The 16,411-nt window shown below is 43.7% G+C and overlaps 1 protein-coding gene across 13 annotated transcripts; it reads left to right on the top strand.

The window, feature by feature from the left end:
- The first annotated feature begins 276 nt into the window (after positions 1 to 276).
- On the top strand, positions 277 to 12,296 carry otx2b (orthodenticle homeobox 2b). 13 transcript variants are annotated; one of them, XM_038779689.1, is made up of 6 exons: positions 4,478 to 4,820; positions 4,953 to 5,026; positions 7,097 to 7,367; positions 8,886 to 9,109; positions 9,545 to 9,696; positions 10,227 to 12,296. In XM_038779689.1, exons 4-6 carry the CDS (start codon positions 9,013 to 9,015, stop codon positions 10,848 to 10,850), a joined length of 873 nt encoding a protein of 290 aa, XP_038635617.1. In that variant the 5' UTR covers positions 4,478 to 4,820; positions 4,953 to 5,026; positions 7,097 to 7,367; positions 8,886 to 9,012; the 3' UTR covers positions 10,851 to 12,296. The 13 variants fall into 13 exon arrangements, with proteins under 13 accessions (XP_038635647.1, XP_038635663.1, XP_038635577.1 ...); XM_038779673.1 differs by having other exon boundaries at positions 7,097 to 7,461; XM_038779719.1 differs by lacking the exons at positions 4,478 to 4,820; positions 7,097 to 7,367 and adding an exon at positions 277 to 345.
- The last annotated feature ends 4,115 nt before the right edge of the window (positions 12,297 to 16,411 follow it).

Raw genomic sequence — 16,411 nt, 5'->3', positions numbered from 1 at the left:
TGTGTGTGTGTGTTGGCAGCTCGCTGCTGTGAAGGGATTAAATTGTATAATTTGGAAAAGAGGCATCTGTTGCAGAGCTGAGTCAGAGTCTGATCTCAACGCCGCGCTCTTCACACTACAACTTTGTCCCAGTGAAAAGCAATGGAAAAATGATTCCTGGCAGCTGATGCTCCCGAGCCCCTCCCCCCCCCCCCCCCCCATCCGCAATTTTATATAGTAACACGGTGCAAGTCCGCGAAATCCCCTCTCACTGATTTGTTTTTATTTTCTCTATTAATGTTTTTGCCTTGACGATTTCTCGAACTATCCCTGTGAAATTCGAGGAGCCACTGCAGTTCACTGCAGGTGAGATGGGAGTTTATTTTTAAGATTTTCCTGCTAATTAAAACCTGTCAGATGCTTGCACTGATCAACTTTAGAGGAAAAGCGGGGGGTGGAGGGGGGGGATGTATTATTGCGGGGGGGGGGGGGGGGGGATGATGCCGGCTTCTGATCGAATCATGTTCCATGACTTTGCCTTTCCTGTGTTTGTATTTTGGCCGCCCGTGTGGTGATAACCGATTTAGACATAAAACTATGCAGGTTTCCTTTGATTTATTCGACTCCTCCCACTTCTGTTCAGGAAGTGCGGTCTCTTTAAAGTGCATCTTGACTTCACCATGCAAAGGTGCTGGTCAGATTGTGGTCGGACTTATTCGGGATCTGAACGACCGATTTTGTATCATGTCGGGCAGAAGATTAACAGCCGTAAGAGTAAATCGTCGGCTGAACTGCAATTGACTGGGTGTAAGGCACGGGGTAAAACACCTTTTCAATCCATATTGCCAGTTAGTTGCGATTTTCTAACATTGTGGTGTACAATATTACTAAACTGATCCGTCTGCATGTGCGCTCAATACAGTGTGCAGTGTTTGGTATGAAAGTTCGGAGTAGCCCAGTATTCTCTGTACATAATGCAGTATGATATGTGCCCAGTCATTTGCCAATTTTAAAAAACATGTAATCATTTAACATAATCATTTGGCGACGAGTTTACGATTTAGTCCCACAGGTTCAGATTGTCTCTCCCAGTTTTGCTTTAACGCAAACTTTACTCGCCCACTAAGAAGTTTACCCACACCTAGAATATTAACATAAGTAGTCAATCAGATCCATTACCCATGAAGTGAACCACCGTCAGTCATGTAACTAACATAGAACCTTCTCTATCACTCATTCATATCATTTTTTAAACGTCCCGGAAGCGAAAATTCAATTTTCTTTAGTAGATACTATCTTTTGAACCATCTTCTGACTCAGGGTCTTGTTTAAAGATGGTCATAATCTTTTGAAGCACCTCCTGACTCAAAGTCCTGTAAGAATAGGGTCACTGTTCTAATAGGTGTCACAGGAGTGTCTTCATTTAACCTGACCATAAATCCTTGAGATAATCCTTCACCTTTTGCTATAATTTATCGTTTGTACATTTAAACTGACTATGCTGTTACCGATATGCAGAATCGGTGTTTTTCACATTGAGCCTGTTACTTAAATAAAGACCTTCGAGGTAAAGGGAAAGAAGGCCCCAGTACAGTTCAGAAGATTGCGTTTATAGTTTTACGAAAAAATACTGTGCTCAGGATCTCAACCACGTCGAGACCTGAGGAAACAGTCCAACAACTCAAAACTTTAGAAAGATTCGAGGTTTTGTTCTCGATTTCCATAATTTCAATCGGAATTAAAGAGATATTGCATTTCATAGAAATATTTTCCTGTAGTACCTTCCGTGTGGCGACAAAACCATTATATTTTGTTGAAAATAAATAAATGGGCTGGAGGTATAAATAAAAGCTTGCCAGTGTGACCCGGCGCGTCTCAAGTAGTGTGGAGTAAATGATGGCTTATCATGCGGGGATTCTGAAAGGCACAAGGAGATGGAAATATCAAGTATCTAACGAAGTTCCTAGATATGACACTTTGTTCTATCTCTCACGATATGGTTACACCTCTCGGTGGAAAATGCATCACACATCAAAAGCAAATGTCTATTTCAGGGGCGACTTTCAGTCACTTTGCAGCTTATGTTAACATGTGCAACTGATTGTGAAATGGATTGCTTTGCACAACAAAATGGCTTGGCCAGAGAAATACCATAAATATATGTTAAATTTAGATAAAAGACCAGAACAATCCATATGGACAATGAACAGAATTTCGTCCTTTTCCCCCTTCAACACTTCAAACGGCTGTTGTGAAATACGATCACGGTCAGTAAATGCAGAAATGAACGGAATATTCTACCAGAGCAAATCAGTTTCTAATTCTTACAATATACATCAGCGATCCGGATAGAAGAACCTCAACTTCTGTTTATCCTGTTAAATGTTTCACCATTTCCAATACTCTGCTTTCTGACTGTCAATGTATTATTGCTCTGTGTATCTCGCTGGTTGGTATGTTATCTCTGCTCAGGTGTGTTGCGGTGCTTGTCAGGAATTGGGCACGAATATTCGAGGTAAACATAGACTTTGCCTGCAATTAGCAAATCTCTCCCGAAGCCTGACTCCAGCAAAGTTTCCAATTATGACTGCAGGAAGTTTGGTTCTATTCGATTTGCGCTTGGATCGAAATTGGTTTTGACCAGTGTGGCGCTGTTGTGCTTTTATAGTTTGTAATATAAAAAAATAAGCGATGCTGTTCCTCCAATTTCTTCAGAATGTCACAATTTCATTAACACAGTAAAAACTCTGAAGCTGCAGCCGGAGACGGGAGCGCTCCCCATATCACTTGGAGCTGAGTTGAATTAATGCCATTGTTGGCATTCCTGTTTCCCTCAAATCCATTCCTCTTAACTTGTCAATGAGTCCATTTCAATCCATTTGTTATTCCTTTGAATTGTTCCTACCATAATATCCGGAATTGTTTGTGGAGAAGTTCCTGTTTTAACACATGTGTTGACCCTGAGAGTTGGATTGCAATTGCTGCGGTTGTTGATAGTCTGCGGGATTCTCCAAGAATTCGGTTTATTTGGCTAAGAAAGATGATCAAATCTGATCCTATGATTCCTTTGGAGTGCTGTTTTAAAGTACGTGTGGTTGAATTATTGCTACACACGATGGGCCCTCTGGTATCATGCATGGCAATTCGAAACGATATTGAGCACAAACTGGGAACACCATTTGCACAGTTGGGTTTTCGGAGATTTGGATAGGGCGACTCTCAATACAGACAAACCCTTTCACCGCTTCCCTGCGTATTAATATTCCTGTTCGGGCGATCCATATTCCTCTTTTTGACATTTCCTTGTGCGGCCTCTGATCTCCCACCTCGTGCTCCCTTTGCGCCATTTCCGCAAACCCCCCTTCCCCAAAGATTTTCTCTATTTATTGACAAGTGGCAACATTTAGCTACCTGCTCTCGTTCTTCAAGAATTCATCTGATTTACCACTAGCATATCTGCGAGATTTCAATGTGCGGTTATTAAAATGTTGTTTCGTCTCATGCAATATTGGACCCCTTTGCTATAGCTATTTATCAAACATGCACAGTACAAGTGAGGTGTAATAAAAAGCAACAAGCAATCCAGAGAGCCAGTAACAAGGCAGCGACATGAAAATACTCTGTCCCTGAGTTAATCGACCTAGAGTGTTGGTATTCTCCGTTCTATTGTCGCTAATTTATTCTTGGTCTGACTCTGAAGTGTCTTTATTCTGCACGTGTTCTAGGCCTGACTATTCCTATTTCTATAAAGGTTATTTCTACTTCAAAGCACATAAGTTGTACCATAGGGCACAGGTTAATTGTACTGATAAAACTCATTTAATTGGAGCGGAGTTATTTCAGCCTTTTTATTTATCTATCCAGCCATCCCTCTCTTTCTCTATCACTACCTCCCAATCGGATTCACTGCAGATGTAAGACTCCCTCAATAATGATGACTGCTATATCTGAGTTCATTCCAATGCTTGTTGTCCTTAGAGCTGGCCTGCCTTTCTAAAAGAAATTGGAATTAAATTCTGTTGTCTTACCTTCTGCTGCACAGTCCCCTGTATATCTAGGAATTCTTCACACTCTGCTTCGTCACTGGTTATTCTCTGGCTCCTGTGATACTTGGAGCAGGATTTGCTTTTAAAAAAAATATTCTGTGCCAGTTATCCTAAATTCTTCTACTTAGCACTTCCTCACTCTTGCCATCCTTGCTGATGCAACTCCGGGTTGCTCTTATCGAGATTCCTTGCTCTTGCTGGTTGAACTCAAAATCACTAACCTGATTGCTTCCCCAGCTCTAATACCTTCATAATTATTCTCCCTCCTTCCCTCCCCTCTCTCGGTAGATGTGATTTTGTGCCTTTCCTATAACCTTCAGAATTATTCTTGCTTGTCCCACTGTCTTCTCAACATAGTTCCGAATTGCCCTGTAATATGTCCTCTTTTAATTATGTTTATTTTAATCCTATGCTATTTTCGCGGCTCTCTCTTGTCATTTTGGCAGTCGAAATGCGAATGTGTGTTATTTATTATCCCCTCTCCACCCCATCCCCCCTCTCTCTCCTCTTCGGTGGTGTTGGATTTTCACAACCATTGCTTGTGTGTGTTTTTTTCCGCTTTGGGTTACTTCTTGTCTTCCCCTTTAGAGCAGGGCTTCTCTCTCCCCCGGTTGTGCTGAGATGTGTCAATCATTCTCCCCTTGCTATTGGCTACGGAGTTTGCGTCAAAAAGTTACCAGAGAGGCGCTTCCTCAGCAAGTCTCAGAGAGAGGAGAGAGAGAGAGAGAGGCCAACGCAACTCAGCAATCTCAACCATTTTCCACTCCCCAAGCAACACATACCTGCTTTCAATAGGTTCTTTCCCCTTCTTCTCAAAAATCCGAACACTTCGTCTGATTTGCTAATGCTGGAGCGATGTTGCGGGAGCGGATTTTCCAAACCGGTATTCACGACTTCTAACCTATTTCTTTTATGTTTCTATTTCAGGGACAAAGGCCGCCAGGAGCGTGGAAGCCTGATTGCTGGGGTGTTTTAACTTCGATCTGAGCACGGTAAAATAGGTGATTTAAAAAAAAATCCAAATGTAACCTTGTTGATCGAGAATCTGGGTTAAGATTGTAAAATCAAATTGGGGATTTGATTGCGAACTTTGCGCAAGGCCGTTTTGTAGAATACTAAAGCAACAAACGCACCTCCTCCGGGGTGAAACCCGTTTGATATTAGAACAGTTTTCGATTATTCGGATTGTTGGTGAGTGTACTTGCTTGGCCCAGCTATGGCTAGTCTGCAGTCTTGGTATTTGTGCTGTGTGTGTTTTAAAAATACACTTTGGGAGGTTGGTGCGGGCGAAATGGCAGCTTAAGATATGCAAGTTGGGTTAACAAAAAAATCTCGGCCGTTGTGTTTTGTATTTCTGGTGGTTTAATGGACTGGCGAATAAATAAATGTTGTCAGTTTCCCCAATTGTGTATGAATTGAACCGAAACGGGTTTCTCTTCTCTCCTGTGTGTGTGTGTATTGGGTTTGTTGCTGAATCTCTGTAAATTTCCCCCTCCCCATCCCCAAGAATGTTCAAACACTGGGATAATTGAGGAGGCGTGGATTTCTCTGGATTTCTTCCCCCTCTTGATTTCCTTGATCTGCCCCAACAATCACATCCTCATTTGGGAAGTGCTGGGCTGCAGATGGTTATTGTCAGTGATTTCTCAGTTCAAATAAACTGGAATGAAATCGATCGCCTGCCAATTATTGACGAACACCTTTTCCCAACAGAGTCGGGATCAATAGAATGAACGAAAGTTCACCAAACAAAACCTCTCCCGTTTTCCGCTCAGATTGCAGCTTTGAATTGAAAACGCTCGGAATGGTTTATTCAAAATGTGTTTGAATTCAAGATAGTAAAGATTTTTCTATTTTTTTTAAAAAAAAGGACCTTGCGTCTCTCACAAACTTTCCAGCCAAAAATAAAACCTAAGAGTTCAGTAATTTTGCAAAATAGAATTAACAATGTCATCCTTCGCATTAGAAGCACTTGAACGCTGTAACCAAAGTAGTTTAATCCAGTCTGTTCTTCATTCTATTTCAATTGCCACTTGGAATTTTACATTGAAAATAATTGCGACTAAAGCTCCTGCGATTTCTAAATATAAAAGACCTAGTTTAAAAAATAATAGTACGCTATATTTCATCCAATTATATCAAATCAAACCAAAAATCGAGCGTTACCATCTAAAGTTGAAACATTTGCTAAAACAGCAGTCAGCTGGACTTTTAGTCCAGAGTTTTAATCACATTCGAATATCATATTAAAGGTTTGAACTTCAAGGCCAATATTTTTTCCTCAATTAACATGCTTAGTCTCAGACTCGCGCGGGATAACTGTTAGAACATTTAGAGCACTTTTTAAGTCGTGTTACCTAATTTCTCGATGAGTTCCAAGCGCTTGGAGGAGACCTGCCTCTTAATCCGTCCATGAAATATAATAAACATCTTATTCCATACATCCACCGCAAGAGACTTGTTAAAATGGTTCTCGAGCGGGAAGGTCTGTCGCTAGAAGCGTCTGAAATAATGTATCGGCCACCATGTGCAAAGAAGTAGAAAGAAAGTCACTTGCACCTCAAGCAGTGTGTCCTGCCTGTGTGTAAAAGTGAAACTCGTATCAAACTGCATGTGCTGAACTAGTTTCCAAAACTTGTACTCCATGTTCAGAACAACGACAGGGCATATTGAAGGCGCGTTTCACAATAACTAACATCAAAATCGACTCGCTATTTTGCATTTTATACACGCGAAGAGGTGGCGAGGAAAGAATTGTCCAGTAAATAACTTACCAGCCATGCTTCTAACATTTGAAATTCTAAGAGGGCAGCGCTCTTTAATCTACCTGCTGTATCGAATATGAAAGTACAGGCAGGCTCACACGAGTGCCAAAGTTGCAGGGCCGGGCCCTAGAAGAGGTTAATGATGATGTATGTTATTTTTAAATAAACACAGTTCGACTCTATAGCTTTGTTTCATTTCCATCAAGCAGAAAATTAATCAGAACAAATGCAGCAGGGATGGGGGGGGGGGGGGGGGGGGAGGGGGAGAGGGAAAGCGTTATTCGCCATCCCACTTTTTTTTTACAGCGTCCTGTAATTAAGGAACGTGTGCCATCCGGATTATCTCGTTAATTTATCAAGAAAACATTGATTATAATTAATTCTCGGCCGCATGCTCGGCGGGGTAATTACGATCGACCGAATGCAGAGCAACTGGTAGATGGGATTCTTTGAAAAAAAGTGACAGATTGTGGTGGGAAGCCACAGACTCGGGCCGCTCTCTATATAACACGCTGCACTTTCCAATCAGCCGCCGAGAGAAGCAATTCCTCCTCCTGTTGGAGCTTCAGACCTGCAGGTAGGGGACAGGGGCACGGCCAAGGCACCAAAGCTGCAACTTGTACATCAATCTTGTTGGACTGACTGTTCGAATCGACTGATTTTTGTTTTAGGTAAGAGCTTGCACTCCAAATTGTCCAAGATCCTTTCTGCCTCTTCTTGTCGAATTGTTAGTTGAATGAACGAGGAAGCATTAGATTCATCGGCCTGAAGTCTTGTGACTGCCGCAAGAGTGATGTTGCCCAGGCTACAGCCTGGGGGAAACCGATACACCAGTTGCAGCTTTTAACCCGGAGGGGATGGTTAATCGAGTAAAATATGCCCTTTTTAAGCGTTTCTAGGGATATGTAGTAGCTCAGTGTTTTAATGAATGAGTTGCCTAGTTTTTTTTCAAAGAAGGAATCAAAGTTTTGTCACCTCCGCCATTTTGAAGGTGATCACCCTTGTTAAAAGCTCGTCTTGTAAAGTAAGATCTAAAGCAGCAGTGAGACTCGGCGGCTTTATTGTCCAGCCGAGTGAAACCTTTCCAACGTCGTTGCGGTGCGGGGAATTAGTGGAGCTTTTTTTCCCCACTGGGGCGTGTGTTCAAGGTGAGAACGTGTGACTTCCCCGGCTGAACAATCTTAGACCAAAGTGTAAAGTTGGACAATCAACAAGGGACGCTGGCTCCTGGAGATGCAGTCTGGCCACTTAGCTCGTCATTATTTAATGTTGCATTTTTATTTTACTCCCACGTACAATAACAATACCGTGCAATAATTTGCCGCAGATAGTTTTGTTTCCCCGGCGATTACTCTGATTGAGATTTAATGACTCATTCCCTTTGTCTCGTTCACTTTGAACACACGTCCAGCTAAAAGGCACAGTGATAGATATTGCTGTCCTCTGAAATCTAGACACCCAGTGGAAAAATACGCGTTTGCGTCTCTTGAAAATGTTGCCTTCCAATTCTAACAGGTGCATTCTTAGTTTAGAAACAGCCCCCAGCTTTCCTTTGTAAAACACCTAAAATGAATCTAAGAACTTCACCAGCGTCCGGTTGCAAATCGTGCTCAGGAACCTCTTTTTTTCAACAGTCTGGTTTTGTTTTTTTTCTATATATAAGTTCTTTGTTATCAGTAGTTTGCCCATCCCCCCCCCCCCCCCCCCCCGGCTAGCAACCCATTGTCTCCACAAATGGTCCCAATCAAGTTTTGTTTGAGCCAATTAGCGTGATAACAGATTGGTGCTAACGAATGGGATCTATGCAAATGGCAATGCTAACAATGCGATGTGTGCATTTGGAGCATTTGTTTGTGTGTGTGTGTGTGTGTTGTGGAAGGCGTGCTTTAAGAATGGGTGTAGCACGTTTTCGGCACATAGTTATCTGGTCAACAGCCCCCTGGTCCAAAAGGCAGCTGGGGGTCCCCGGATGCTTTATAGAGGCAGGCTGGGATCTATTGAGGGGTCAGATACTTCCCAGTGATCAGCGATACAACAGCCTCTCTGGCTCTCTCCTCTCAATCGGCCTCTCTTTTTTTGTTTGTATCCCGAATAGGTTTAAACCGAGGCCTTTCTCCCAGAGTATTCGAGGAATCAAGGAGACGGACTCCGGATTTCCCTCCCGCCCCTTCCTCCCCTCTCACTTGGCTTATCGCGAATTGGCTCTCCAGACGAACTTTAGCATGATGTCGTATCTCAAGCAACCTCCATACACAGTGAATGGACTGAGCCTTACTACATCGGGCATGGATCTGCTGCACCCTTCGGTCGGGTACCCCTGTGAGTATTTGCTGCTTGTGTTTTTCTCTCTACCACCCCCCCCCCCCCCCCCCCCTCCTCCCCCAGCTTTAAACTTCCAGTGATTCAGAGCAGACTTCAGGAACCGGACGTTGAGAGAGCTGCCCAAGGTTTTGGTCGGGAGGTATTCTAGTTTCAATTAGAAATTTGGGTAGAATTCTGGGCAAACAGAAATGATCTCCCTTCGCATCGCCTGAGGCCTGACGGAAAGCGTTTGGCTGGCGGTATCTGTGCCAGTTTGAAACTTCCCGTCCTGCTCACGGCCACTTTGAGCCAATCCTCTCGCTCTGCTAACTGGCAGCGGAGTAAGTTTCGTTTTGCTGGCATCGCCTCGGACTGGAAGTTTGCATTGCTCGGTGCGTTTCCAATGCAATTCGCATGTGTTGATCTCTCTGTTTTCCTTCCCTCTGCTTGAAGCTACTCCCCGCAAGCAGCGGCGGGAAAGAACCACATTCACCCGGGCTCAGCTGGACATCCTTGAGGCGCTGTTCGCCAAGACTCGCTATCCGGATATCTTCATGAGGGAGGAGGTGGCTCTGAAAATTAACCTGCCCGAATCCCGAGTCCAGGTGAGCGAGCCAGCAGACTGAATTTCGCGCGAATCCCGCTCGCCGGTGAGGGAGGTGAAGATGGAGCGAGATGGGGGGGGGGGGGGGGGGTTCGCTGTGACTGCGCCGGGAATGGGTGTTAGTCTGCCGCAGAACTGGCCGTTGGGACCATAGTCAAAGCGCCAGAAACTTAATGAAGTTATTTAAAAACAAAACAAGAACTTCAACTTGTCATTTCCAACAGTCTAACTCATGTCATTGCGCCAGAAAGCGGATAAAAACGCAGGAAAAACGTTCCTTGTGGATTTCCCTTACAAGAAATATCCTGTCTCAAAATATTAGCAACAAAAAGTGTGTTATCAAACAAGTGGACCAATAACGTCAATGTTGTTATTATACAAAATAAACAAATGTTTATTTCATAGTTTTGCAGCAACAATTCTAAAGACTGGAAATACTTGTTAAAACATTTTTGTATGTTGACGTTGTGTTTGATTTCAGGTCAGTTTCTTGCAATAGTTTGTAACTCGTTCTTTTCTTCTCTTCTGAAGGTTTGGTTCAAAAACCGCCGGGCAAAGTGCCGCCAACAGCAGCAGCAGCAGCAGAATGGGGGGCAGCACAAAGTCCGACCAGCCAAGAAGAAGAGCTCGCCAGCCCGGGAGCCGAGCTCGGAGAGCGGGGCGAGTGGTCAATTCACGCCGCCCTCCAGCAGCTCGGCGACGGTCATTTCGAGCAGCAGCGCGCCGGTGTCCATCTGGAGCCCCGCGTCCATCTCGCCCATCGCCCCCGACTGCCTCTCCACGTCCTCGTCCTGCATGCAGCGCTCCTACCCCATGAACTACACCCAGGCCTCGGGCTACACGCAGGGATACGCCGGATCCACGTCCTACTTCGGCGGGATGGACTGCGGCTCGTACCTGTCCCCCATGCACCACCAGCTGCCCGCCCCGGGCACGGCGCTCAGTCCCATGAGCAGCAACGCGGTGACCGCAGGCCACCTCAACCAGTCTCCGGCCTCCCTCTCCGCCCAGGGCTACCCGACCGGCGGACTAGGCTTTAACTCCACCGATTGCTTGGATTATAAAGACCAAACCGCTTCGTGGAAACTCAACTTCAACGCTGACTGCTTGGATTACAAAGATCAAACATCTTCGTGGAAGTTTCAGGTTTTGTGAAGTGCTGGGGACTGCTCCTCTCTCTCTTTGAAATGGGACAAATCATTCCAGCACAGAACCTGTTCTTGTAGCCAACTCTCCGGGTTCAACCTTTGGAATGGACAGGACACAATTCTTGTGATCATTCCAAATGTAACCATTTCTGTTTGAGGTTGGCCTCTAAATAAATGGACCATCAGGGGGTTGTGTGTGAATTGTGCGATTGGTTGTCACAGATGCACTACTTTATTTAAAAAAATGTTTATAAGGGTTCCATATGTAGTCCTGAGAGACAATCAATGTGTGTCTTACATCAGTGGTACATCTGTGTTTTTATTTGTGCTAGACTCAAAAGCAAGTATGATCTGCTGTACTGTATGCAAGTGTGTGAACCGCTTGTCGCTGTTGAACTCGAGGGGGGGGCGGGGGGGGGGGCGGGTGCTCGTTGGTGTCCGCTGTTGTCAAATGCAGCCAAATTCTGATGGAACGAGTACCGACCCAGTGTTTGAAACGAGCGCCTTCAGACACGAATTGAACTGTGAAACTCACTGACTGGCTACAAACTTTCAGCACTGTGCCATTGGGAAACGCATAGCTTCAAATATGGCCCCTTGCGTTGACCCCGCCGTGGGTCAGGGTGCTCAGAAGTTGGTTCTATTGTTTGCCGGTGTTAATAGAGTGATATTATATATGCATAAACATTAACCATAACTGGGGGCCCGGCAGATGCAGACGACTATTTAAAGTTATCCCAACACAATTTCGGGTTGACTTCCACACCTAGATCTGACACAGTATTCAATAAAGTGGAAATCACGTCGCGTCATGGCACTTAATGAGTATATCCAAAACTGCACGACTTCAAGCCTGCCATTAGGGTCCATTAGTTTACCAAATAATGCCAGTTCAGGTAATCCCAATCCCCTCCTGTACTCTCCACCACCCCCCCCCCCCCCCCCCCACTCCCATTATAAAACACGAGGGTGAGAATGTGCTTTTTAGCTTGCAGCCAATCTGTTAGGGTGGCGAAAATTTGCACTGTACCACGTCTATTTTCATTTTTTTGTTTTTCATTTTAGAGGCACAGATATAAGCTGTTACGTTTATAAGTTTTAAGATGAGAGGAAAACAGATTCTTGTAGCAACTGATGCACAAACGATGCCTGAAATAGAGTGTGTGTATACATATATATTATATAATATATACATACTCCAACCTGCAACTTCTGAAGCTAAACGAACGCTCGGCGCTTTACCTGTCTATTTTCCTTGAAGTTCTGAAATTTTATCGATTTTTTTATGTACAGGATACTTTTGTATTTCTTCTTAGTGTAAAAATGACGGGCCTTGGATCTGGATTTCAGTCTCTCCGACCTACTTTGCTTTTTATTAGGTATTGTAAGTGTTTTCAATGTAAATGTAGGTAAGATATAAAATGATTCATAAATTGTGCTTTTTACACGTGAACCTTTGTCCATTTCACATATTTATTGTCCAACTAATTCATATAAATATTCGGTTATGTACAGTGCTTATTTTATGATAGATAAAAAAAGGTCTTGTGAAATTTCGATCATTTCTTTATAATAAATATCACTTTTGCTGCTGAACTGCTTAATAGTAGCTACCCACCCCTCCCATCCTCGCCCCACCTATTATTCTGTTAGTCTCCTCATTTAGTGGCCGATTAAAGCGGATTTAGTGTGACCCTGCGTGTTATATTCCCCACCACGTAGGACACAGATTTAAAGTTAACTTGAATTACTTGATTGTGACGGCAAATACCAAGTGTCTGAATGCGAACAGCGAAGTTTGTCTGGGATAACATCGCACGATATGTTGTGAACACAATTGTAAGCATGGGTGTCCTTCCCGACGAGCGCCTGAAAATACAATTTTTCTTATGGGCTAATCAACGTCAAACTCGGAATACCACTTCCAAGAGCAGGAACGTATCGATTATTCCAAACGTTTCCAATAATTGGGGGAAGATTGTAAATATATTCAATGGGAGCGACATACAGGCACCAGCCCCCCCCCCCCCCAGTAGTGTTTTTCTACCCTGTTTGAAATTATATTGTTTGTGGTGGGGCGCCCGCTCACTCTTCCCCCCCCAAAAGCACCATACAAATCCTCCTAGCTGAACGAATAACTTTTCATGTTCTGAATACAGGACGGCTTCACACTGCACCTTTTTCCGATGTATAAAACAACCTCTTGGCCAATACAGTTCGGGTATGAAGGCTATTGTTCGCAATGGACTTTTTTTTTCTACTGCCACGCCTTCTACGGATAACATTCAGAGCAAATCGAACGGGTCGCAATATTTAATTAACTTAAGAACTCTTTTCTCGGTCACTTCTAAACGAATTCAGCCCGGCCAAGAAAGTGTAACTTGCTGCACTCGAATTCCCGACTATTCATCGCCAACCCAATCTGTCCCCTGCCAGCGACGTGCCCTCGTTTCTCATTGAACCAATACCCGGCTGATCAACTGTAATTGATCATTAATTAACATGAAGACTGAACACCAGCGACAAGGGACAACAATACTGCAGCGTTAAGCACTGTCCTTCATACAGTAAATAAATATTCTTTCCTTCACTTTCGAACTTTTCCCCGAACCAATTTATGAATCATTCTCAATTGCAATTTCAATTTGAACTTTGCAAGCGGAATACTTGAAACTGACGCCCGGGCTGAAACAAACAAAGGTGGATATATCGTGGGAGTGTTCTGAAAAGTAATTGCCAAATGCTAACTTTCGATTCATATCATTCAGTATCTAATCTCTGCATTCTGTGGGCCCCATCAACAAAACGAAACCCCTGAAAACAGTTAGAATCAGTCAACCCAATTTCAAAGACAAGAATTGCAACAGCCTTGATCCTGGGCAAATACATATAGCTTCTACTCACCTTTACTGATGATATGACCCCCCCCCCCCCCTAAACGATTGTGGGGTTGGTGTCATTCGAATGAAACAGTAGAAAGTTGGAGCACAGAAACAGACCCTTCGGCCCATCAAGTCTGTCTTTTTGATGTCCCCCTGAACCATTTCATCCAACTCTGCATGCCAAAACTTGCCTCTTTTTCGCGCCATTGTCCATTTTCGATTTTAAAAAACTAGTCTCTACTTCAGTCGCCCCTGCAACAGAAAATTCGAACCGCTTTATGGAAAGATCCCCCCCCCCCCCCCCCCCTCCTCTCCTAGCACCCCGTATGTTGTCTGTGTGTGCTTGCACAAGTGGATGTGTTTGGAACCGGCGCGGTGTTCGGGGATATCTTTGTCTGTGGTGAGTGCATGGCTGTTTATGTGTGGATTTCAAATACTTTAACGCTGCCGTTTCAGCTGAGCGTGACTTCCGCTTCCCTTCTGTGATTGACATCTGCAGTTGACTGCCCCGAGATAGACAACTTGCATTCATATAGCACCATAAAACGCCCCAAGAATTGTCTGAATTTGGAATTCTGAAGGAGCCAAATCTTTTTCCTTTTGATCCTGTCAGCTACTTGCGCCAAAGGCTGCCTCGGTGCGGAATTGGCGATGTCGGGGTAATATTTGCAAAAGAAAATGATATTGAGATGAGCAGTTATCTTAATGGAATTCCGAGAATTGGCAGTTACCCGATCTAAAGACTATGATCCTTTCTGAATTGGAGGGCAGATAACGAGACCTTGCAACTTATAAACTGATACATTCTGTAAAGACGGTGAAAATCGGCCTTCCCGCTCCTGAGCAACTTTAAACATTATTGGATATTTTATTATGCTGATCAATTTAAAGCATTAGTGATCATTTTTGGAAGGATGTAAATAATGACGCTAAAGTGTTTTTCGATGACGGGTTGGTCAGTAATTTACGGTGTCTCTATCTTGAACTGGATTTTTCACTGCACAGTACATTTAAAAGAGGGATTTAGGCGGGAAAATCCTCAGGCTGCTGATCAAAGACTACAACATTCCATACTTCACATTTCTCTCCCCAGCAATGTTGGACACCATCTCAACTTCTTGTATTTCTTCTATTCCTTCTACCGGGATCGGAGATGATTTTCTATTTCACACATGTGATTACTTACACGGGTGCCACCTCGAGTAAGGCGGTTAACATGTCAGACAATGATCTTTACCCCCACCCTCCCATTCTATTTATGATTTATATTCTCTTTATCCGAATCAAGCCATTTAATCCACACCAAATAGCCCATATTCTGGATGTAAGTTCATTCTTTGGCATGCTTCTATATGATTGTTGAAGTAAGTTGCCCTTTTCCAATGGAATGCAGTGAACGACGCTGGAAAGCTGAAATCAGAGAAAGGCATTTGCTCTGTCTGTTTGTGCAGCTGATGAATTTAGAATGAGAATTTGCATTAACTGCACCCTTCTTTTCCCCAGTCTTGAAACGAATTGTCAAATCCTCTCAGTCTTTAGGTGACATGTGATCAAAGTTTACGAATGTTTTGCGGACGATTCGTCATCGCAAATAACGAAACAGCGGAAGCAATCCGACGATGGTTGGGGTGCTATCTTATAGGTAGAGTAAATAACCTGCGACCCCAGCAGCCCTAAAGTTAACATAGCGCACGGTCCCAATGAAGAGTATTATATATCTGATCTATTAGAGAAACAAAATCCAATAGGAGATACCAGTAATCCCAGGCAGCACCGTGGAAAGCGATGAATCAGTCTTTAAAGGCAGAAAAACAAAAAAGACAGACAGAGTAAAACTTAAGGCAGACCAGTCCCAATTCTCTATCTTGTGACTGTGATGTAAATAGCCCGATTAAATTCCTATTAACATTGCGGAAATCCCGACCACTCCAAGAAACCATACATCATGGAGTCTGGAATCGCCAGCTGATCGACAATAATGCATTGATTGTGAGCTGTCCAATATTGGGAGGTTAAAATTTGCTGTTGGACGCGTGTTGTCGAGCAGTGGAGTTCCTGGGTTATCTTGCAATAGCAGGCAAGACTGATGCAACCTCAGTGGACAACATGCTCATGTAATTTAAGCTAGTGTTATATCCTAGCGATTATTTAGCTCATGTTTATTTTGAGGACAGCATGCTGGAGCGCTACCGTTCGATAATCTATCCACCCGCACCTAGGTGTCATTGTTGTTCTTCAACCAGGGATCAAACATCAGCCCAGTGCCACCAATATCAGCAGCAAGGGCAGGAGCAGAATTGGAATTTCCAAGGTGAGTTCACTCCTCCCAATAGTTCAACTCATGAACAACAACAAAAACAACAGCAGTACAAATCGGAGTGCACCGTCTGCGTACATTGTACCTGACCCATTTGTAGAAACCTCAAGATTAGGACATTAATATCCTTTCAGGAAACGATAACTATCAGTGGAAAGCAGAGAAGGCGAAAGTTAAACGGACCAGCTGTTTGCAGACTTTAAACAACAAGGAAAGCAAATCGATGGCAACAGCGAATCAAAACTGGAGGAGTTCACAGCGGGTTGAGAGTTGAAATCGCGTTTGAAAATATGGGTTTTGTTGATTTCACCAGCTGCCAGAATATAAAGTGAACTTCGAATACTCCTCCTCCTTCACCTGTTTTTTTTT

This window comes from Scyliorhinus canicula, chromosome 2, assembly GCF_902713615.1.
Source record: "Scyliorhinus canicula chromosome 2, sScyCan1.1, whole genome shotgun sequence".
Classification (NCBI taxonomy): Eukaryota; Metazoa; Chordata; class Chondrichthyes; order Carcharhiniformes; family Scyliorhinidae; genus Scyliorhinus; species Scyliorhinus canicula.
The sequence above is the reverse complement of the archived record's forward strand: the minus strand, read 5'-3'. Positions and strand labels throughout refer to the sequence as shown.

What these genes read in the sequence shown, in the direction of transcription:
- otx2b (XM_038779649.1), top strand. Translation starts at nt 8,584, where the DNA reads ATGGGATCTATGCAAATGGCAATGCTAACAATGCGATGTGTGCATTTG. An exon ending in CCCTTCGGTCGGGTACCCCT is followed by an intron (nt 9,110 to 9,544) that starts GTGAGTATTTGC and finishes CTCTGCTTGAAG; the next exon opens with CTACTCCCCGCAAGCAGCGG. An exon ending in TGCCCGAATCCCGAGTCCAG is followed by an intron (nt 9,697 to 10,226) that starts GTGAGCGAGCCA and finishes TCTCTTCTGAAG; the next exon opens with GTTTGGTTCAAAAACCGCCG.